The 24858-nt window shown below is 47.3% G+C and overlaps 1 protein-coding gene across 1 annotated transcript in view; it reads right to left on the bottom strand.

Annotated features, from left to right (window-relative positions):
- Window positions 1-24858, bottom strand: part of EXOSC9 (exosome component 9) — a 447763-nt gene that overhangs the window by 286863 nt on the left and 136042 nt on the right. Inside the window, exon 7 of the mRNA XM_085641570.1 lies at window positions 14320-14452. Within this exon, the coding sequence (XP_085497696.1) occupies window positions 14320-14452 (133 nt within the window). The remainder of the gene's footprint in view (window positions 1-14319; window positions 14453-24858) is intronic.

Below are 24858 nucleotides of genomic sequence, written 5' to 3' on the forward strand. Positions count from 1 at the left end.
CAACACCCTCTACACGGCAGCCAGAGTTCCAGGAACGTTCCCCTGGACTCCGAAACTACCCCGCAGGGGGGAAGGGGAAGTGGATAAAATAATAAACAAAGAAGAGACTGGTCCTGAAACTCCGGTTCTTCACTATACTCCTCGGCTTCTTCTTATTTCTGTTGTCAGCTCTGGTTAATGAGAACCTTGAAACAAACACGACACTATTACTTTCTACTCCCTTCGACTTCTAACACTCTCTATGTGTTTAACACCTACCCTGGGTTTCAAGCACTGTGCCCCTCTTCTGTATGTCTGTCTTGTTGTGTGGTGTTTTCTTTTCTTTTCTGTGGGTCTGGTCACTTCTTGCCGACTCTCTTTCCTACAAAACATCTTTCTATTAATTCTTTCTTATTCCCCTTGCCTTTTCTATTTGTTTCTTTCTTAACTTAAAAAATAATTATTTTTTGGGCTTACTTCTGGAGTGGGAATATTCTTGCTTGTCCTCTTCTCCTGTGTTTTGTCTAGCAGAGTTGTGCTTTCTCTCTATTCGGTTCTAGTACTAAACTTGTCTTTACTTTACTTTTCCTTATTTCTAGGTATCTTGTACTAGTGAACGGTGTTGAGTGTATTTTGTATTATTTTCTTCATCTCTATTTGACTGCACATAAATCTTTCTACTAAAGGGGTGAATTTCTGATTACTTGAGTTATCAGATACGTTTTCTATGCAATCTTTCCTGTCAAATACTTTTCTCATTCATCTCTCATGTTTCTCAAAAGTACTTAGCTTCGGTCTTCTTTTTTCTGTCACAGGATGGCGCCAAAAGACCTCCGACTATCTGCTCGGGATACTCGAAGATGCATTGAATGTCTTCTCGAGGGTTGAAGAGAATTTCGTCGTCTTAACTGTCTCTGTAAATCTTCCTGAAAATTCTCTTCAGGGGGTTTCTTGGAGTGTGAAAAGGTTTCTGACTTGGAAATCTATTCTGTAAAACCTGGCGCTAACTAACTCTAATTCTATTCTCTCTGACCTTTTCCTCAGGAACTCTAATGTCAAGATGCTACTCTCTGAATCTCCTCAGTGAAGTGCGTCGTCCTCTAGGAGCGCGCGCCTCTCCAAACCTCGGAACACCTGTGGGGAGAAAGACTAGACTGCCGCTTCTGCTTCCAGAGCGGCCGCCATCTTGGAATTCCTCTTTCTTTGTAGTTCAGTCCATGAATTGTTCTTTGCCCTTCTGTTCAGTTCTGGGCAGCAGAAAGACCCCAACGTTGCCCCCATTACCGCCTCTTCGTCCTCTGGAGGCCTGACAATAAGAAATGGGCAATGGAGGAGAAGAAGCTGGCGCACGAGCTTCAGTTAAAAGAGCTGGAGCTACGCGCCCTCCAATTGAACGCGTCTAACAAAGACAATGGTGGCAGCATACCCAGGGAACCTCAAGAACCAAAATTCTACCTACCCAAAGAAGTCATAGCCAATTATACATTAGGGGATGACATCATGAAGTGGTTGGAGGCATACGAGGTAGCCTTAACGGCCCATGGGGTACCCGAGAGTAACTGGGGAGGTGGTCTCTACCGGTATATACCTCCCACTGTTAGGGACACCCTGTTATATTTGGCCAAGGCGGATCAGGTTAAGTACGCCCCCATGAAAGAGGCCTTGTTAAAGAAGTTTGGCCTGAACCCCGAGAAGTATAGGCAGAAGTTTCGTGGCAGCCATAAGCTGTCCACCCAGACATGGGTAGATTTTTTTGATTATGCGAGGAAGGCACTAGATGGTTGGGTGCGTGGCAGCGAGGTGCAGGACTACCAAGGGTTGTACGATCTTTTTTTAAGGGAGCACCTCTTGGATAAGAGCTTTCCGGAGCTGCGCCAACATCTGGTGGACCGCAAGCTGAAGGATCCTCGAGAGCTTGCGGAGGAGGCAGATATTTGGGTGAGCACCCGGGTGTCTCACAAGGGCCCCGGGGGAGATGGCTCGAAAGGCGGACAGGGTTTCCCCCAGAAGAAAGAGGGGGGAGATAAAAAGGTGGAGTTCTCGAAAGGTCCCCAAAATAAGTTTGGGAAGGGAGTAGGAACCCCACCCCCGTCCAATTCCACAAGACCCACTTACCCTGACAGGAGTCAGCAGCCAAGGATTGTGCGGTGCTACGAGTGTGGGGAGATTGGACACTACAGAGGAGATCCCAAGTGTCGCAAGCGACCACCAGCCCCATTGGGCGGGAAAAGTCCCGGGGTGAGTAGTATAGCGCTTGGGGTGGAGCTGCCCTTAGATAGGGAAGGGAGTGGACAGGCCTGACGCTGGTTTCACTCTGGGATAGAGAAGTGGTCCCCGTAGTGCCCCTGCCCCCGAACACTGCTAAGTATCAGCAGAGGGTGAGAATTAATGGGGAGGAGGTGGAAGCTCTGAGAGACACAGGGGCCAGCATGACCACTGTCGTGCGGCGGCTGGTGTCCCCAGACCAAGTAGTCCCCGAGGAGTTCCATCCGGCCGTATTGGCTGACGGCAGTTTGAGTCACTATCCAGTGGCTCGTGTTCCATTCTAGTGGGGAGGAGTCAAAGGCCTACTGCGAGTTGCTGTGAGCCCTGCCTTGCCTGTGGGGTGTTTGCTAGGGAACGACCTGGAGCACACCAAATGGAAGGACGTCGAGTTTCACGCTCACACTGAGATGCTGGGATTACCAGGGTGGACTTGCGTAAGCACGCGGTCCATGGCTGCCCGGCATGGAACTCACCCGGAGTTGGAGCCTGGAATCATGGCCCAACCCAAACCCAAACGTGGGAAGAAGGAGGTGGTAGAGGACATGCCCCGTGATTCGGATGGGGAGGCCGCAGAGGAGCCCCCGGAGTCCGCGGAGGTAGATGTCGTTCCTGTGGAGGACTTGCCGACCCTTGCTGACTTACAAGTGGAAGGAGGGCCTACCCGGGAGAAATTTTGTCAAGCACAAAGGACGTGCCCCACTCTTGAGGGTATGCGGCGGCAGGCCGAAGCTCAAGTGGCCAGTCAGGAACTGGGAGGTTATCATGTGTATTGGGAGGATGGTCTCCTATACAGTGAGCCCAGGGTGCCGGTACATGGGTCTTCAAGGGCCATAGTGGTCCCCCAATGTTACCGGGCCTTCCTACTGGAGTTAGCGCACGAGATACCCTTAGCTGGACACCTGGGCCAGGACAAAACCTTTGCACGGTTAGTCCCCCATTTTTATTGGCCCAGGATGAGGATTGCCTCAGACACCTTTTGCAAGACCTGCAAGTCTTGCCAGGCTAGTGGCAAGACGGGGACTAAGTTGAAGGTCCCGTTGGAACCGCTCCCCGTGGTCGGGACCCCTTTTGAGAGGGTCGGTATCGATATTGTTGGGCCATTGGACCCTCCGACCGCCGCGGGACACCGGTTCATCTTGGTTTTGGTGGACCACGCCACAAGGTACCCAGAGGCTATTCCTCTGAGGACCATCACTGCACCGGTGGTGGCGCGGGCACTGTTGGGAATTTTTACCCGAGTGGGATTCCCGAAGGTCGTGGTGTCGGACAGGGGCACAAATTTCATGTCGGCCTACATGCAGGCCATGTGGAAGGAGTGTGGAGTGACCTACCGGTTCTCCACTCCTTACCACCCCAGACTAACGGACTTGTAGAGCGCTTCAATAAGACATTGAAGGGGATGATCCGAAGCCTTCCAGAAGGCTTGAGGCGTAAGTGGGACGTCCTCCTCCCCTGCTTGTTATTCTCCTACCGGGAGGTACCGCAGAAGGGAGTCGGGTTCAGCCCGTTTGAATTGCTCTATGGCCATCCCGTTAGGGGTCCCCTCAGTTTAGTGAAAGAGGGGTGGGAGAAGACTTCACAGAAGCTTCCCCGTGACATTGTCAGCTATATGCTGGCGTTCCGCAGCCAGATGGCCAAGCTGTGGAAGGCAGCCACAGAGAACCTGGAGGCTAGCCAGACCGTGATGAAGGAGTGGTATGACCGCAACGCTCGGACGGTCGAGTTAGACGTTGGACAGAAGGTGTGGGTTATGGAACCTGGGGAGCTTTGTGCCCTCCAGGACCGGTGGACTGGCCTGTTCGATATTGTGGAGAGGCGAGGCCAGACCACATACGTTGTGGATGTAAAAAAAAACCCGTCAGCCCCTCAGGGTGCTCCACGTCAACCGCCTGAAGCCGCACCATGAGCGATCGGAGCTTGCTCTCCTTATGGTGACGGATGGGAGCGAAGAGGAAGAGAGTGAAGCTCTTCCTGACCTTCTTGCGGCACAAGAGAAGGATGGTTCGGTGGAAGGTGTAGTCCTCTCCCCATCCTTGACCCCAGAGCAGCAGAGGGACTGTCGCCATGTCCTGGGACAGTTCGCCTCGTTGTTCTCCCTCACGCCTGGAATCACTCATTGGTGTACCCATGATGTGGACACAGGGGATAGCCCCCCGGTAAAGAACAAGTCTTACCGGCTCTCTGACCGAGTGAAGGATAGCATCCAGCGTGAGGTGGCAAAGATGCTGGAGCTGGGGGTGATAGAACCTTCCAGCAGCCCGTGGGCTAGTCCAGTGGTGTTGGTGCCGAAAGCGGCCCCACCGGGTACGACGCCAGAACTTCGGTTCTGTGAGGACTACCGGGGGTTGAACCCTGTCACGAAGACAGATGCTCACCCCATCCCGCGTGCAGATGAGCTGGTGGACCGGCTGGGAGCAGCCCGGTACCTCAGCACCATTGACCTGACGTCCGGATATTGGCAGATTGCCATGGCCGACGGAGCACGGGAGAAGACAGCGTTCTCCACCCCAGAGGGCCACTACCAATTTCGAGTGATGCCCTTTGGGCTCAAAAATGCTCCGGTCACATTCCAGCGGTTAGTGAATCAGGTACTATCTGGCCTGGAGTCCTTCTCAGCAGCCTACTTGGATGACATAGCTGTCTTCAGTAGCAGCTGGGAGGACCATCTGCAACACCTCCAGGAGGTATTGCAGGCGCTGCAACGCGCTGGCTTAACCATTAAAGCCAGCAAGTGCCAGATTGGACAGGGATCTGTCGTGTACCTGGGACACCTGGTGGGCGGAGGTAAGGTGCAACCCCTCCAGGCCAAAATTGAAACCATCTTGGCTTGGGAGCCCCCCAAGACCCAAACAGAGGTCCGAGCTTTCCTCGGCCTCACTGGGTATTACCGCCGGTTCGTCAAGGGATATGGTACCATCGTTACCCCCTTGACGGAGTTGACCTCAAAGAAACAACCTCGCAAGGTCATATGGACAGCTGCATGCCAAGAAGCCTTTGATACGCTGAAAAATGCGATGTGTACAGCTCCAGTACTAGCAACACCCGATTTCAGCAAGGAATTTATTGTACAGACCGACGCCTCAGAGCACGGCATAGGTGCGGTGCTCTCGCAACTCAACACCGAGGGCCAAGACCAACCTGTGGCCTTCATATCTCGAAGACTCCTCCCTCGGGAACGGCGATGGAGCACCATGGAGAGAGAAGCCTTCGCGGTGGTATGGGCTCTGAAGAAGTTGAGGCCGTACCTCTTTGGCACTCACTTCCTTATCCAGACCGACCACCGCCCCCTTCGCTGGCTCATGCAGATGAGAGGCGAAAACCCCAAGTTGTTGAGGTGGTCCATTTCCCTACAGGGGATGGACTTTCGGGTGGAACATCGGCCCGGAGTTGACCACGCCAATGCTGACGGTCTCTCCAGGTTTTTCCGCCTTAGTGAAGAGAACTCCCTAGAGGTTGGGTAGCTCTCCCCTCTTTCGGCTGGGGGGGACGCATGTTGGACCTGTCAGCCCTAGGGTGGTCTCCCCTTCTATTTTTGTATCGTGCCTCATTTTTTCCACCCTCATTTTTATGTTGGACTAGGTCTCCGGGTGCCTTTTCATTGCCAATCAGTGTTAAGGTGCAGGTGCTCCCTTCTCCCAAGATGGCTGCCACAGACCCCTGCTACTGCAGGGTGGTCGTTTTTCATAGTAGCACCCTAGCTGCCAGGAGCTGGCTGGGACCCACAACAATGTTGCGACACCAGCCCGCCTTTTTGTCCCATAGGTAGAGTGGGGAAGCTCCTGGAATATGCTGGAACCTTCTAGAAGGGAGGTGGGGTTTTACTTTTGCCGCCTTGGCTAGAGGTCACCTGACCTAGGGCTACTTAAGAGTGGGAGGGAAACTTTTGTGGTGAGTTGGCCATTGGGGTGAAGCAGAGCTAGAAGAATCCACCAGGAGTGTAGGCGGTAGGGCCTAGCCAGGGACTTATGCCTCTGAGAGTGACAGGATTTAGGTACTGCCTCTTAAGTGAGTGAGGTGCCCTGTGAATCCCACTGATCTTGCCCAGTAGTAGGAGGACCCAGAGACTCTCTGCCAGCCTGACTAGGAAGGATCTAGTCGCCCTCTCCATTCCTACCCCCAGTAACAGAACCCCTTAAGGGCGCCAGATACATCTGCGCCACAAGACTTCCTCTGACAACTGAGAATGGAAACCTAACTGCAAGAACTGAGACTGCATGACAAGAGCGAGCTGTAAGCCTTGAATGCCAGAGCTGAGACTGCGTGTCCAAGCTAACCTATTGAACTAATTACTAAACCGATTGCCAAGCCACCGGGGATCGACCAGGTACTAGCGCTGTGACCCCCGCGCTCCCTGCCCTGGTCTGGGACCCCCGGCAGCGTGCTCCGCTGAGCACTTTACCCCCATCCTTAATTTGAGCCCCCCCCTCTGCGACGACTAAACCAGCGCACTCACCGCCGCGGCCTGGAGGCCTGGAGAGGTGCCCTGCTGTGTCGCAAGGCCCAGGAGAAGCCCGGGGCCCCGCCGCTGCCGTCGCAGCCGTGTGAGGAAGAGCGCAAGGTCGGGGCCGAGTTCCCCCATCGTCGTGAGGACGGACGCCTGCTGACGCTGAGACGGAGGTAAGCCCGGAGGCCGAGATCCCCCCTGGTGCGCCCCCTACTGGTCTGGGAACCACACCGCACTTGGCCCGGGTTGTCCCCTCCGTGGGAGTCCCCTCCCCTGCCTGCGTGACGGAGAGACCCCGCCGAGGGATCCTGTCCGTGTCCCCCCTTCCGCGATACTGAGCGCGGTGCTCTGTGAACTGCACCGGAGCATAGGGACTTGCTCCTCGAGTCCGGGAACACTCCCCGCTGGAAGCCTTCCCAAGTACTGACTGACATTACCCTCGCGTGGCGCTTCACGCCACCGACTCCGCTTCCACGTCCTGCGAGACCGGGACTACGAGTAGCGTGTTACGTTATATGCTCTGCTTGAAAGTACTTACATGCTAAGGATCACGAGTAGCGTGGTATGTTATATGCTCTGCTCGAAAGTATTTGCATGTCAATGGTCGCGAGTAGCGCGTTACGTTATATGCTCTGCTTGAAAGTACTTACATGCTAAGGGTCACGAGTAGCGTGGTATGTTATATGCTCTGCTCGAAAGTATGTATATGCCAACGATCACGAGTAGCGTGTTATGCTATATGCTCTGCTCGAAAGTATTTGCTTGCTAATGATCGCGAGTAGCGCGTGGTGTCATATGCCCGGCTCGAAAGTATTTACATGCCCAGGGTTACGAGCGGCGCATTGTGTTATATGCTCTGCTCAGAAGTAGTTACAGGCAACTGATTAAGAGTAACGCGTTGTGTTATATGCCCTGCTCAAATGTATTCACAAGTAAATGATTGCGCATAGCGCTTGGTTTTATATGCTTTGCTTCACAGGATTAGGGGCCATCGATTACGAGGAGCGCTCCGTTCTACAGGCTCCATGTTAATGTACCCGATGTCACCTATTACGAGTATCGTGCTGTGTTAGACGGCCTGTTCAGGGAAAGGCCTCGCTTAGCGCGCGCAGCGCTATAATCACCCGCACTTAGCCAACTGCCGTGGGTATCTGAATGAGGTTAGGCACTGCATAAATATCGCCAGGATTGCCGTATTTGCTGATGGATGGTATTATGATGCATGTATCGCCTTGTTACTTCCTGAACTGCAACTGACCAGCTATACTTGGATAAACTTGAAGTAATTGCATAATTTCAACGGTGTGGCGTCACTTATTGTGTGTGTCCCTAGTCCATGAGAAGCGTGTGGTGTATGGTTGCTTAACACATAGCCCTCTGGTTGCCCGACCGGCTCGCACCACGTTACCGCCCTTAGGGCCTGGTGACCCCAGGTTCCTACATAGGTTCTGCAAAAATTCAAGAATCCCAATATGGATTGTAAGTTTTTCAACGATTTAGGAAGTTGGAGCAGCGCACACTTTTCTAAAAAGTTAGCTGCCAGGCTTTTTCCTTCACTTGAAAGCTCATAGCCCAAAAATAGGACATTGAGGTGGGCTATTTTTGATTTTTTAAAGTTGAATTTGAAGCCCTCAGAGGCGAATCCCAAAATTATGTTGCTCACCCTGGTCAAGTGATCCATTAAATCATGATCCGTCAGATAAATATCACCTACATAGGACAATGCCTCTTCATCCAAATCCTGAAGTACTTTGTTACCATAGCTGAGAACAACCCAGAGCTATTCTTATACCCTTGGGGGAGTTGACAAAATTGATGCTGAGAACCGAGCGCAGAGAATGCGGTCAAATACCTGCTCTCGGGCGCTACTTTGGGCAAAAATCCATTTGGGATATTTAATGTTGTTTTGTATTTTTTCCGCACAATGTTATTCATTAATGCGGCACTGTGTGCATTCTGTATTGCAAATGTTTCAATGCATGTGTTAAGATGTCTAAAACTAGATGGTATGCGCTATCGGGTTTCATTACAGGAAACAAAGAATTATTCATTGAAGAGGTGCAAGTTTCAATTACACCCTGGTATTGAAACTGATCTAAAATCTCTGACCTGTTTTTTCGCTTCTTGTTTTATTGGGTACTGTCTCTGTGGAGTTGGAGTAGTTTTTACTGGATTGCATGGGGAGGTGACTCAGCATCCCACCCAACAAGGTTGCGATATAATGCTGGAGCTAGTGCTAGTGCCCACTTCTGCGCATATGAATGTTTTAGGTATACTAGAACGAGGTAAGAAAAAGCCGGTAAAATTACAGTTTCTCCCTTTGGGCACGCCATAACGATTTCAGGCGGCCAATCTTTTTCAGCCAAAAGGAGGTCATATCCGTAAGTCAGGTTCTCCCAAAAAAGAACATTAATTTTTCTGGGTTTGTCCCCCTCAATTTGTAATTTCATTTAACTTATGTGTTTCCACCGCAATATGCACACGTCTAGTGGGCATTTTACCCATAACTGCGTGTAGAGTTTGTGGAGTTATTTTAGTTGTAGATCCCTGAATTTGTCCTGCCACGTCTAGTGTGCATTTTACCCATAACTGCGTTTAGAGTTTGTGGAGTTATTTTAGTTGTAGATCCCTGAATTAGTCCTGCCAGTTTAACCCTTGCTGGCTGAAGTGTGAGTGTTCTCGTCACAAACTGTGTCAGGTTTCTGTAAAGTTTTATTATTATTTCTTTATGAAGTGGACGTAAGACTGCTACTGGCATTGTGTCAATGTCTGATTGCGGTGTGTAAGCTGCTAGGACTGGCCAAGTTGCTCCATCTCGGACCGAGTCTCACTTTTTATTTTGTGTGAGGGAGGGTGCCTTTAACCCAGTTTATGTGCTCTGAGTAGGTGAGTGGAATTTCAATGTCCTCCTACGGACAGTACTCATCTGGCGTTTCATCTTCTGTGTAAGAGTGAAATGTATTTGTGCGTGCATCTGCTTGTGGGAATTTAACCCATGAATAGAATACCTCTGTTATATATGATTCGTGTGCCTCAATCACAAATGTTACTGTCCCACCCCTAGCTGTGACTCCATAGTCTGCTAGTTTTAAAGTAAGGGCAGTTCTGACATTTTCTGAAATGTTTATTTTGCCTTCTTATTCTCTTTCCTCTACAGCGTTTGCAAGTTGCGCTGGCGTCTTCATCAGCCATTACTGAAAAAGGAAAAAGATCCAAGGAAACGGAGATAAGATTTTATGCACAATCGGGAACTGGTTGTCCTTCAAGCTTGATAAACCTACAGCCAATAGATAGGCAATAACTACTCCGCTGTGGCAGATTTTTCCCTTCCCACTCCAGACATCTGGGAAGGTGTAAGTAGGGGTCTCTGAGAACATCACGACTGAACTACTCAGATATGACCGTTAAATAAGTACCAAACCAATGTTGGCGGCGCCATGTTGTGTAGTTCCTATAAACCTATATAGGATCTGTGCATTTAGACAACATAGACTGTGGGATTGGGGTCCAGACTGATTCCAGACAACCCCACCTGGTATGTTCACCCATATACCAGCTAGCTCACAGAGCCACTGTAAACTCCTTTTACTAAGGAGAGAATAGTTCTTGGTAACTATCGACATGACAGTACATTACTTTTCGCTCAGTCACTCGTGCTCACTTAGTCTATACATAATAAACGGTGGGGACGTTTTCAATAAGCATTTATTGAACCAGCGACATTCTAGTGTAAAACAGGTGTGCTGAAACAACCATAAGACAGAAACAGATATCAATGTTTATAAGCACCAACAGGGTAAAAGGACTGTAGATTCCTACCATAGTCCTAAAACAATGAATACAGGCAGGTAAAAAAATACATGACAGTAATAATGCGTACACCTACGATGCAACCCTAACCAGATGTACCTAAGTGCATCTAGCATGTATGACGGTGTAGAGCTAAGAATCCCTCTAGGATAAAGTCAACCCCATTACCTGAAGTGAGAGACTGTGTGACCCGGTCTTGGTCTCGAGATGGACACCCCGCGTAGGATGTCTGACCACTGCGAGCTGGAGTGTCTGCATGCAGGAACCTCAGCGTCTTGCGTCAGTGCATCCGCATGGAAGTCCTTTTTCTCCTCTACCTGCTTCAGCAGCGATATGGTGTTTATATACCCAAAGTGGTACCCTCAGGGGATCTACATTGCTGTGTCATGTCGAACTAGGATGACGGAAGGAATGACCCATATACATAGTTATTATGCAGGAGATGGTAGTCCTGCTGAGATTCCAAGAATCCTAATGCATAATGAATGAGGCTAGTTTTCTGAAACTGTATGCAGTACCGTAACTAGGTAAAAGGTCAGTACCAATAACCGTTATGTAGTGTAATGGCAGGGGAAATATAGATGAAATGTTTGGTTACTACCTGAGCTTGTATCAGGGCACCTGTATGAAACAGAACAGTGTGGCACCTCTCACTGAATCTTTCCCTGAAGAGAGGGCATCTACTTTATAAGGATGACAATACTCTTCACTCATAAATAATTAATGCCATCCCCCTTTCTCTGAACTTAGAGTTTTAGGTGAGAAGGAATTACAAATCTTACATTCTGCTGACTTATATTTAGGATAAAGACCATACACTGAGCTTGGGTCATCAGTGAAAATCTTCTTGCTGCCACAAGATAACCAGCTTTTAAAAAGAAATCACTTCTCTTTGTCAGCCATGGTTACAGTTGATTGTCAGACCAAATGATCTCCAGTGTCCAGAAATTGTAACAATATTCGCTAAATGCAACTCACAGTACAGTAGTGCTGAAGATAGGGCTGGTTTGATTCCAGGGCATGGAAAAAATGTAAGGCTCTGATGGGGACTGACTCCCTCACATATGTGCAGTAGAAATCTGAGCCAGGATGGCCTCTACGGGGAATAGGAGAGCTTAAGCTTCCACCTCACTGGCGGAAGTTTGGGTTCTTTCAAATGAGGCGGATGTACCACTAAACATACAATTTTGTTTCAGGCCTATGGCCATTTTACATTATATAGTATAGTCTGTATGTAGTCTGCTATTTTAATGTACCGGGGATTCCCAGAGTGATGGCTGGGAATGATTCAAGCATGCAAATATAAAACATATCCAATGTTGGAGAACTGAATAAAACAGAGGTCACGGTGAGTTTATAAACTATAATCAGTGTAAAAATAGGCTTTTAGCTTAAGTTTCCTAGTAACAGATTTTTCTTGTAAAACTGGACTTTGTAATCTGGGCTTCTGGTCAATATGTCCACTGTAACTATACACTACCATCATATTCATGTAGATATGGTACGTTCAAATTCTCTCAACAGCCAAACCAACAATAAAAACAAAATAATTCCCGTTTCCCCAATATATTGTGTCCATGGCTTCAAAGGTTTTGTCCAAGTATTGGGTTTGGTGCTAAAGAAACCTAAATATAGGTGACTATTCAAACAGTAGCTACAAATCAAAGTAAACAATTACCTTAATTTCAGGATTCCCGTGTCTGAGGTCAGTTTTCAAGTGGTGTACAAGTAATCTGGCACTAGTATTTTTATATTAATTTTTGCATATGTCTCTCCACTATCACTGCATGGTATAGCCTCAGCAAAGCAACAGTCAAACTCCCAATGCAAAGGGGAGAGACAAACGAGCAGCCACTTTATCAAGCAAATATGGCATTGATATATTCTTTAAGTGCATTTATACAGCACTACTACTAGGCGTTGAAGTGATTATAGAAGGCAGCCCACTACTCTGGAATCCAAGTTAAGTGATTAATCTAGTGATTATAATCTGTTATTGGGATTAGTTTTATGCTCTTATGAAACAGCTTAATGCATATCCTCCAGTTTCTTTGGGGTAGACTAAGTTAACAAGGGTTAGATGTGATCGTTAGGGCAAATTCATGGAAGTGGTTGGTGAGAAGAGTAGATTGGCTATAGGAGGTTAACTTTTGTTATACTATAAGGAATTATTATAAAGAGGAAGAGTTTGTGATTTATAAGGAAAAGTCAGAGTGCAGAAATATAGTAGTCAGTAAGACAAACAGACATGCAAGAGAGTAGACCACACTCTGAGACAGGTAGGCCTATAGAGGATGGAGGGTAAAGAAAGGGTCATTCAATAGAAAGGAAGTGTTGGGAACATTCCAAAGGCTAACTTCAAGGTCAATTTTCTATGCAGGGTTCTAGGAATAGAACAGAAAAAAGCTTTATGAGACGGCATGCAATCGGAGGATGTACAAAGAAAGACTGATGGCTGTCCCCTGTGAGCAGGTGCTTTATGCTGTTGCATCTTTGGTTTTTCAGTTTGGCCGTAGATGGTATTGAAAAGTTTGTCGCTTTACAGGTGGCAATTTTAGTGAATATTATTCCCATATTTCCGGCTTCATACTCCGCACTTTCTAATGTAAGGTACTGTGTTATGTCTCGAAAGCTACTTCGTAGAGTTTGACAAGTAAGATTTGGAAGAGCGTAGCATCTCTGCAATTTGCATCAATCATTCTTTTATGTATGATATATGGGTGCCATGTATGTGAGGGGACAGGGTCGATCTCTTTCCCATGTCCTAGTTAGGTGTTTGAAAACTGACTGGGGCTAAATTGGTTCTCCCTTGATCTCAGAGGGCCATTTGTCTATAGCCAGAGAGGCCAGAATTTGCGATGGCACTCACTTTATGAATGAGATCATATAGATCAAATCCAGGAGCTATACATGGGTCACAGTTTTTAGCCCCATCACCAATAAATAAGGATCATCCACTACCTCTTTTTTAGCCCTACAAACCAAAGTCAAGTTGGACTTCTCCAACACTTTTCAATGCTTACCCAAGTCCATAGGTAAACTAAAGACCAGTATATATTTCAGCACCTGGGCCATCACTTTTTGGAACAATCTTTTTCTTAGTACCAGTAGACATCTTCTTTCAGTAATTTTGCCATTCATTACAAGTTTGATATTCTATTAGCCACAAAACAATCAAAGTAAAACAGAGCTTAGTTATTCAAAGGAGAATGCTAATATTATATTATGTGAAATACTCTTTACATTCATCGGTCATACTTCTATGGGACAATGCAAACATAACTTATTTTAAGCTTTTAAATCTATGTATAGTGGACAATAACATTTTGGCAGTTTGCCTTAATGCAATTTACACCATGGATGTATACTGGCATTGTGTACCATTAAATAATTTCTACGATTTAAGACATTACCAAGGGTAAAATAAATAAAAAGGTATTTATATTTAAAAAATAAATGGGGCTTACCTGCAAGCTTGGTCTACTTTCGGAGTACAGATCCAAACAACACTGGAGCCTAAGCTTACTGAGGACTGCTAGTTCCCAAAGCGATGATTTGCTGCTCAGTGTAGAGAAGATTCCTCTACGAGGGGTGTGTAATCTTTGCATAGAGTTAGCAGGCCCCATAACCAACCCCCACCAGAATGCCAAAACGTGGACCAGGAGAGCTAGGAATAACCAGAGTACATGTTCCAAACTTACCAAGGCAAATTTGTAGCGGCACAAAGTGGCACGCTGCAGGGGGCTGAAGGGTAGAGTCAGAAAACTTGCCACAGTGGAATCAACCTAAAAGGTTTATAGAAATCCACACATTTACTTTACCTGATCTTTTAGCAGCATAATCCCTCCACTGGACTGGACTGTACAGATTTCACGGTGTTTATTCATCGCAATTACCAACAATCCATCCATGACTCGCTCCTCACGCTCACTGGGATCCACTAAGAGATAGGTGCTGGAAAAAAAAAAAAAAAAAGACAGTTGGGCATGGTCAGGCTCTCAACAGTCAAAAAGCATGGAACAAAGCATATACTGCTATAACATTCATAAATAAAATGAAGAATATCCTACTGAGCTTCCTGTGCCACTGGAAAAATGCTGCACCCGACTGACGAGCTCCATACAGGGCGAAACCGGTCTTGGGTTGCTTGTGCTCTGATTCATAGAGGACCTGCCCTAGCAATTCAGGCTGGATTGTTCCTAAGGGATCAGTGACAATACTAATTTACATATTGCTGAGTCCAAACTGAGGTACCATGGTGTGCAAAATAACAATACTACAGCCCAGACAGCAATTAACAAAGGCGGATATTAATAATTGTATAATTCAATGATAGTCAATGGTCATGGTAGACAGGGACCTAGGCCCAATTTGAGGCAGACTGTGATGGAACCCAGGTCAGATACGCACGCCAGGTTTGCCTGGTCAAAGAGTTTACCTTTTGACTTTAGTCCTTTAAGTCCTAATCCCACACAGGCTTCTAAAGCCCCCCCATGATCTCAGGGGAAGCACTTATGGACTTGGAGGGTGTCAGTTAGAGGACAATAGGAGTGTCCCGTGCAGTCCAGTTGCCACTTGTCAGCTGGGTACTTACAGGAAAAGGCCTCTTCTAGCTTGTTGTATGCATGTGGCTTGAACAGGTGGTTTGCCAACCGATTCTTGGAGTTCACTTCTTTGTCCTGAGTGTGGGAAGCTGGCTCTTTAAGTGATATATCAGGATCCTGATATACCCTGTAAAGAGTCCAGGGGTTCCCCTATGAGTGAACAGGGACTTGCTATGCAATCCCAAATTGCCCTATTAGAAGGTAGTGTGGTCAAGCCAGCCTTAGGCTTAACATGGAGGGGTGCAAGAAATTTCCAAATACACAAAATAATCAATGAATGAGACACCATTTAAGAAGGAGATCCACACCAATTTATAAAAATAGCAAGTATCTTTATATATGTTTAGGCATCAGAGAAAACTCGTTCACATAAGTACGTTTTTAAATATAAATTCTTTTCACTTTAAAAAGTGGACACATTGCAAATTCTGAGTTCAGCAATGTTATCCTATGGAAGGAAGAACAAGTTCTGCAACCCGGTATAGTACAGCCACTTACAAGACCAATCTCCAGGAGTTAAGGTGAGTGGAGGGCAAGGGCCAAGGCAGCACCAGCAGTACACCACCAGCGGCATGAGGGCGGCCGGAAGCAAATCAGCAGGGGGAGCCCAATAGGTTTCTATGGAGATCTGTCACTGTGAAAAGAGGCTGCAGGCTCTGGCTGGAAGGCCAGACGGGGTGAACAAACAGGGGGTAGGAGGTTCAAAGCTTGCGATGCTCAGGAAATAGGGACACCTGGGGTCTGCTTCAGAGGAGACTATAGGCGTCGGGTATTCTTACCAGAAGCAGTCACGGTCAAGGGGGCCTGCTTGTAGAGGCTGCAGGTGACGTCGGGTAGTCCACGAGGGGCGAAAGCACAATGGACTCTAGCACTAGAAGGCTAGGGGACCTTGTTGACGCCAATGGCCCACTTCAACTCGGGCAATAGGAGTAGTGGTTGCTTCAGGTGTCGGGTTTTGGCAGTTCCGGAGGGTGCAGGAGAACAGGTTCATGGGAGACCTTGGGTCTTTAGTGAAGGCTGGCAGTCCCCCCAGGTTTCCGGAGTCAAGAGCTGCAGGACGAGTAGACTTTGGTGCAGTTTTCGAGGAGGGATGCAGACAGGCTGGCAGGGTTGGTACCAGGTCAGCTGTCTCTTCCCTCCTCTCTTCTTTTGCGGCTCTTCGGAGTCCTTAAGTTGTCAGGATCTGTTTCTCTGGTGCCAGCGAATCCCCTAAATACTGAATTTAGGAGCATTAGCGAAGTGTAGGGTAGTAGCCAATCGGCCACTGACCCTCGGGGTCACTACAACCCCTATATGACCACTTCCTGTTGGAAGTGGGCATAACCCTGTCCCAGAATTCCAAAGTATGTGATGGAGCCCAGATTTCACCTAGATTTAGGCATTGCTCCGTTTTGAATTTCAGACACAAACTTTATTTATTTTTGTAATGGCACGCAGAGTTTTGGTGCAAATGAAAAGATGAATGAGGCCTGGTCAGATGCTTTCAGTCTAATTAAATCATGTAAAACCATGCTCAATTATTTAATTCATGGTTGTTTGATTGTGTTTATTTTAGATTTAACCTCACTATAGAATGTACATTAAATTTAGAAAATGAATATTGAACTTTCAAAGTAGCATATAATTGTGCTGAATTAACACGCATTTTACAGTGTAGAAAGGCTGAATTTGCTTGGGCAGGCTCAGCTCACTGCAGCCTTCAGCCTTGAAGATATGAAAGGAATGCTCTTCCTCCCTGTTTGTCTCTTCATGAAAATACCTTTCTTATCATTTACGCCTCCTGTTTCCGTCTCTTCATGAAAAGACCTTCACTTGTTGAATACTTTTATCTCCATGCAGTTGTCTAAAGCTTTGTTCACTTCATCACGCAGAGAGAAAACTGCAAAGCACACATTTTTCTCATAATATGTATTCTCTGTTCGCGCATAAATTAATACTTTTTTGTTGAAGAAAATGTAATTGATTTTAGGATGTTAGGAGATGAGATCATTTATCACAAGACTCAATTGTGTTACAAGAACTCGCCTGATTGATGACGTGTCCAGTCAGCCCATGGGGTGTCGATGAGTTCTGAAGCTCCTATTGGACAAGCTACGAAGACCAAGTCATGTGTATTTTTTATGGAAATATTGGTTGCTAGCTAAGAGGTGTAGGCTTTTTGCTAATTTTTTGCAAGCAGGACACCAGGCAGAACACACAGTTTATTTTTTAAGTTCTGCGAAGAGAGAGAAAGGAGGGGCTTATTCATGAGCAGCTTCCGTGTCAGACACAGAGAGGCAGAGCGAGGACAGAGAGAACCAGCTGAAGAGGAACAGGACATGTTTAGATGATAAAACTCCAAGTTTATGCTTTGACTAACTGTTTTTTAAAAGATGTATTTGTCTTATGCATTTATTTCTTTTTATGGGAGATTTTTGCCAATTATTGATTAGCCTTGCAAAACTCACTCTAGAATTATATTTTCCTGAACTCTTTAACCCCTTCCCCGCTCATGACGGAGCCGCTCCGTCATGAGCCACGGTTGCAGTGTGCTCATGACGGAACGGTTCCGTCATGTCACGGCCGTTGGCGGGCGCTCCGCCTACGCGGCGCTGTTTCCCCGCCTGTGCGGGGGGACAACACAAATGGGCGGAGTCATGACGGAACCGTTCCGTCATGAGCACAGCTCAACCGTGGCTCATGAGCACAGCGCCACCGCGCTGCCCCCCCCGCACCCCCCAGCGCTGCGGCGGAATTCCCGCCGCAGCGAAAGGGTTAAGAGATCCTGACTGACTTTTATGCCTCATTTTCCATTAGAAATAGGGATCTTCCTTTATGAAGTGCTTTGTATGCAATCTATAATATGTTCTGTATTAATTCTATTTTTTCCTATTTCTCAATTCTGTAACCTGATTGATATTTGACTAATGAATAAAGAGTCAGAAAACCTTAACTTTTGACTAGAAAATAAAACCCTTTAAAACTACTCATAACTCATTATTGCCTTAAATCTTATCTGGATTTGATTTTCATGTTTATGCAAAGTCTCCTGAGGGTGATCACAAGTTGGCAAAGGTCCATCCCCTTAAAGCGGTTAACAAGAGGTAATGATGTTTTGCATTGAGAAATTACCGTGAAATTACCGCCACATCAGTTTGGTAGCAGAGTTAAGGAGCATTAGCGAAGTGTAGGGTAGTAGCCAATTGGCCACTGACCCTCAGGGTCACTACAACCCCTATATGACCACTTCATGTTGGAAGTGGGCATAACCCTATCCCAAAAATCCTAAGTATGCCACCACAAAGATGGCTACTTCTGGAAAACGTGTCCACCTTACAGTAGCCCACCTTAGGCGTGGTACCAGCCTGGAGTTAGAACGTCTACCTGACTAGCTAATTTTCTCGCTTGTCTAGGTGACAAGGGGGTCCTGGAGAAAGGCGTTGGCTTCCTCTCCTATGAGGAGCCAGATATGCATTTCAAAGGCAGCAGCCCTTTGAGGCTTGCAGCCCAAGGAAGGCTAATGGGCAGGTCATCCTGTGGGAGGGGGTGCTACACTCTCTTCCCAGACAGGCTTTTGTTCTGTGGGTCTTGAGAGCAGAGGCTCTCTCCCTAGGAGGTCAGAACAACGTCTAGGGTGGCAGACTGGTATAAACCAGTCAGCAAGGACACCAGAAGCTGGTAGGTTTCAGGGGACACCTCTAAGGTGCCCTCTGGGTGCATGTATTGGTAAATCCAACACTGACATCAGTGTGGGTTTAGCAATATGAGAAGTTTGATTCCAAATATAGGAACCGGCTCTCTATATAGTGTACTAAAAACGAAGTATACTGTGCAGAGAGTCCAAAGAGTCCCTTGATTGAGGCAAAAATCAATAATACTAACGATCTATTTGTGGTGCGCGCTGTTAGGGTTATCAGAGGGTAGTGCTACGCATTTGTTGACCTCACAGAGGCAATAAATGAGATATACAAGACCAATTTATAAAAATAGTATTGTTTTTTGTGAAATTTTTAAGACCAAGAACTTCGATTACAGTGAGTACTTTCAGAGTTCACAAAATAGATCACTTTTGTGCACAATTACGCAATTTAAGTCAATGGGAAAAAGCGGAAAAATGCATTAAAAAAATCAGGTAATACTTTTATGAATTTCACCTTCTCGTTTTAGGTCAATAGCAGGACCAGGTCCAAAGTTCCAGGACAGCAGATTGGAAGCGTCCCGGATTCGGCCAGGGTGCTGAGGGTTATGGTAGCTGGTGCGCTACGATGAAGGGGACCACTTGGATCGACACTGCACAGGAGGACTTGAAGGTAAGCCTGGTGGGAGCCACTCTAGGGTCCCCGGGTATTAGTACTGTGCGGCTCCAGTAGGTCCTGGTGTCTCCAAACTTGGTGGGATGTAGATCTGACCCTCCGGAACTGATGTACCTCTTCTGGTTAGGGTGCTGCAACGGAGTCGCCGTGGAGCAGCAAGTCAACAAACCAGACTTAGTGGGATCAACCACAACTGTTAAGTCCTTGAGGCAGTAGGCAGGATTTGGAGCTGATTTTCTCTGCAGCAGGGCTTTCCGCTGTGTAAGACCATTCCGGCCTGGAGGTGTTAAGCACCTCCGTCCAAAGTAGGCTTTGTTTTGGCCTCTGAGAGCGCAGGCTCTCACCGCATGAGGTTAGAAACAAGTCTGGTGGCAGGCTGGCAATGACTAGTCAGAGGCCAAACCAATGCTCAGTAGGTTTTCAGCAGGCTCTCTAAAGGGTCTCCTGCATGCATTTATTAATAAATCCAGTGCTGGCATTAGTGAGGATTTATTAAGACAAGATGTTTGGTACAAAACATCTTAGGGTACAGTGAAGCAATCGAGGAGCTAGGAAATTTATAATGACAAGTATCCAGCCCATGTACTCTCTATGGCTTCTATGTGCACTTACAATATCCAAGAATGGCTCAGATATTGCAGGGTCATATCTTGCAGGGTAATGCAGATATGTCCACACATGGGATATAGTGCACGCTGCCTTAGGGCTGTAAGGTCTGCAGTAGGGGTGACTTACCTATAACCCATGCAGTGTATGAGGGCATGGCACACAGGGCTGTGTGCATTTCCAGAACATCCGGAATACCGGAATTAGAAACCTAACCATAGGAAGAACAGGGATTTCACTGAACATGTGTGAAATACCCTCTTTCCAGACAGAAAAATTATTTTCTAGAGTCCCCTCACCCACCAGGGTTACCCCTAGGTGGCATACTTCATCATTGGGGTCCTCTCAATCCGCTGCAGATTGAGGCGTGCTGCGACTTGCGAACCACGTAGGTGCGCAGTTTTTTGGAAAATGTGTGGTGCAGTGATGTGGAGTCGGAAAAAATTAGGTTAAAAATACCTAGCTAGTGAGCTAATATTTTATTCCTAGTCGGTATGTTTTAAAATCAGGGGTTAATACTAGGGAAAGACCTAACTGTAATGAGTATGAAGTCCCTAGTACTGGGTCGACATGTTTCGAGCTTTCCCCTAAAGCTCTCCTTCAGGACCACACGAGGGCCAGCCCCATGCGTACCACTCCTAAAGTATCATGTGAATAGGAAACGGTGGGGTGCACACCTTATGTGTGTTCACCAGATATTTAATACATACGGCTGTACACTGACACGCTGTATCTGTAGGAAATAAAGCAAAAGGAAAATTTAAAAAGCCTGCCTACCAGCCAAGCTGGCAGGCCCTTTATATATGCGGCGTCGTATCTCAATCAATGTACTCCTCTATAGTGGGTGTACTTAACAGCTATTTTGTGCGATCATCTGTGGTGGAAGAAGTCAATCACACAGATGTCTTTGTGAAGAAAAGTGGTTATTACAAATTGCAGTTTAAAAGCACTTCAATTGACGCAAACAATTATACAAGCCACCCATGAGAAAGGTCACCTCCTAGACCAGGTGTTCTCAAGTCTAGAGGACCTTCAAGGGTCTGACCCTACCCCCCTCCCTTGGACAGACCATTTTTTGATCTCCATCTCCTGGTCCCCTCAATACATAAAACCTCCTTCTCAACCTACCTGGACCCTCGGTTGCCCCTGGTCCAAGCTTCCCCTAGAGAAATGGATTCTAGAACTAGAAAGAACTAAACCCAGATCGAATCCTTGCCCAGCCATACCAAATGAAGATTTCTCAAACTGGATAGAACAATCAGTTGACTCAGTCCTTCCTAAGACCAGAATAAAAAAGTCTGACGGATCTCACAACGCACCCTGGTTCTCCCTTGATTTGTATACACTTAAACAACAATGTAAAATTAAGAAAAGGCAATGGAGGAAAGAATTTCTCCCCGCAAAAAAATCTGAATACAGAGCAGCTATCCGTTTGTATAAGGCAGAAACTAAAAAAGCCCAAGCATCTTACTACGAGGACAAGATCCTATCAGCCCATAACTCGCCCAGAGAAACCTTCACCATTATTAAAAAATTACTTAAATCACCCGTTCCCGCACTGCCCCTGACCTCTCTGGCCAACGGTGCAATAAATTAGCAAATTTTTTCAACAACAAGGTACAATCAATCCTCGAATACCTACCACAGAGGGATGAAGATCTGGAAATTAAGATCAACCCAGACCCACATAACACCGAATTCACTCTTGAGACCTTCCCCCCTCTGTCCCCGGAAACTCTGCTCACCTTGCTGTCCGCCGTCAAGCGCGGGTCTCCTAGGGACCCAGCGCCACTTAATATCCTGAAACAAGCAGTGGCCACTGTGAGAAGTTGGCCTGATGTATGATGTCACTAGTTATAGTGTACACCTTATATCAGTCCAAATACCCTTATGGTGATTGGTTGTAAAGTCAACCTTATAGACCAGCTATCCTAGTGGTAGCATGGACAAGAGCAGTCTTAGGCTAAACTCTGAATGGCATGTGAAGCCAGCTGTGATACCATATATAATCCCTTGAATACCAAATGAAAGGACACCACAACAGATATATATATAAAATAAAGTGTATTTATTCTAAGCAAACCCTCAGCACTCTTTATGAGTTTAGAGGTAAGTACAACACAGTCTTATTAATGCATACAGTAAGTCACACAGGTAAGTAATACAGTTAGGCCCTAGGGGCCACGCAAACCATATACTAAGTAAGTGGTATAAGAACCACTGTCACGGAAATAGAATAGGCCTAGGCCTAGGGAATCGCTGGGGCTACACTACACTAGCGTTAGTTAGGAAGTGGGAGGCCCACGGGATTCGTGTGCAGAGTGGAAACACTCACGCGTAATGCGTAAAAGTCAATAGCAATGTTACAGTTTAGAAATAGATAGATTTAGGACACTTCCGGAGTAGCTGGGAAGTTGAGACTTGAAAACTAGACACTAGGATAGTCACTATCCTGATGAGCACCGGAGTACCCAAGTTACTTAGCCCACAGGCTGCGGGTGCATAGGGGTGAAGATGCGTCGTTTTCGTCGTCGACTCCTATGGATGCTTGAAGAAAGATGCTGACAGGTAGTCAGGGGAGAGTGTCCGGTGGATCCCAAGGCTGGGATCAAGAAGAGAAGAAACCTGCAAGCAGAAGGGACAGAGTCAAGATCACTAGCCAGTGACCACGTGGAACCAGGATAACCAGGCGATGTCGTGAAGAGTTGCAGGTGAAGGTGAAGCTTGTCGCTGCAGCCAGGAGGACCAGGAAGCGTCGAGGACGACCAGGACCAGGAGGCGAGCTGTCCCACGAAGGCTCTTGCTGTCGGCGGCGTCGAAGTTGGACTAGGACTCACCAAGCCTTGGCAAGCGGAACCCACGAAGAACAAAGGACTTGCTTCTGGTGCAGACCAGGAAGGTCTGGGGTGCTTCTTCTTTGCAGAGAAGCGGGAGCCAGTCAGGAGGAGCCAAACCAGCGCAGAAGATTTCAGGGAGCGTCGTCACAAAGGCCACTAGCCAGAGGGCAAGCAACCGGACAGACGCGGCAAGCAGGAAAATGCTGAAGGGCCCCACGCAGGACTCGTGGAGTGTGGGGGGCTGATCTTCGGTGCAGATGGTGCTTGGGGTTGGGGCTTCTCAATCCCCGGTGCACAACTTCGAGGGTACCTCAGAAGCTGCGCTGTAAGTTACTAGCCACTTTTCCCAGGTAGCCGGTCCCACGTCGCTCGTCGCCTCCACGGATCTCAGCTCTGCTGCAGATGTGGATGAGGGTCGGAGAAGTCTGGAAGTCAAGGCTCTGGTCGGGCTCTGCAGTCGGTTCCTCGTAGAACGGTCGCAAAGCAAAGGGTAGTCTCTTGATGGTGCCTGTTTGCACAGGGTAGCCACTCCTTGGCTACAAGGGAGATTCTTCAGTCTTCTTCTTTCGTCGAATGTCGAAGGTCCAGAGTTTCTGTTCAAGTTTGCAGGTTCAGGATAATCTAATCTCTTGAGGCCCAACTCCCACTCTTATACTAATCTGGGGGGCTGGGATACCTGCTAGGTCACGCCTTATGGGTGGGACCTGGGAGGGGGTGGTTACACCCACTTCCCTTTGTCCAGTTTCGCGCCAGAGCTGGGGCTGGAGTGCCCCAGCGCCGGTTTGAACTGGACTATGCAAGGAACACCTTGTGTGCCCCAGGCATGTCTCATTCCTTTCAGCCCACCCTGCCCCAATACACTAAAGGCTGTCTGGGGAGGTGCTAGCACCTCCCCAAGCAGGAAACCTATTGTCCAGGCCTCCCTGGCTGGGATCACTCCCAGCAGCAGGAGGTCAGACTTGTGTCTGTGGCAGCAGCATCCATTTTGTGATGCTGAGGCTTTGGTTAGAGATAAACAGCAAAGTAGGATTTTAACATGTCTCTCCCTCTAGAAGGGAGGAATAATATCCTCATCACCAGAAATGGTATGGGGGTATTATTCCAAAGTGTTAGACACCTTACACGACATGTTTTGATAAAGCCAAACCATAGTTACCATAACCGTTTAAGATTATAAGGCACTTTAAGAGTATATGGTAGGCTATATCATAGAACAGCTATAAGGACATGGTTCCGAAAGCTGCAGACAGGCTCAGCTCATGCTAGAGCACCATCTCACATGTTACCAAGCACTCTGCCTCCAGGATTGTTAAGGCCTGCCATAGGAGTGACTGATAGGTACACATGTGTCTATATATAAGGGCAGATATAGGCATACTATATCTAAGCAAGGGGTGATTACACGACCTTGCCCCAGCTGAGTGATCAGCCAGTTGTGTCTGATTGGAAGGCCAGACCAGGTGTGGCATAATACATGCTGCAGCCCCTGGGAGGCCTAGGGTACACCTATGCCCTGGGTACCTAGGGTACACTATACAGGGTCCAATAAGGTGATCCTTACCAATTGATTATGTACCTAGGGTACATGGAGTCCATTTTACAGAGAGAGCAGACAGCCTGAGACCCTGAATGGCAGGATCTCAGGCCAACTAAGTCGAAAAACCAGCTAGACACTAGGCAAAAAGTTGGGGGTAACCATAGTCAGATATCCACCTTCCTACAGCCACTTTAGTTCCTAACATACTGAACTTGATTAACACATCATTAGATACAGGAATAGTCCCCTCTAGCTGGAAAAAGGCCGTGGTCAAAGGTCTACTTAAGAAACCTAACCTAGATCCAGCAGAACTGGGAAATTACTGTCCAATATCTCTTCTACCAGGAATAAGTAAAGTGGCAGAAAAGTATGTCAATCAAATCCTCTCGGGATTTCTCGAAACCCATAATCTGCTTCACCCCTCCCAAACGGGGTTTCGACCTCATCAGAGTATCAAAACGGCCCTGCTGGCAGTAGTAGAGCA

This window comes from Triturus cristatus, chromosome 2_2, assembly GCF_964204655.1.
Source record: "Triturus cristatus chromosome 2_2, aTriCri1.1, whole genome shotgun sequence".
NCBI classification, from domain to species: Eukaryota; Metazoa; Chordata; class Amphibia; order Caudata; family Salamandridae; genus Triturus; species Triturus cristatus.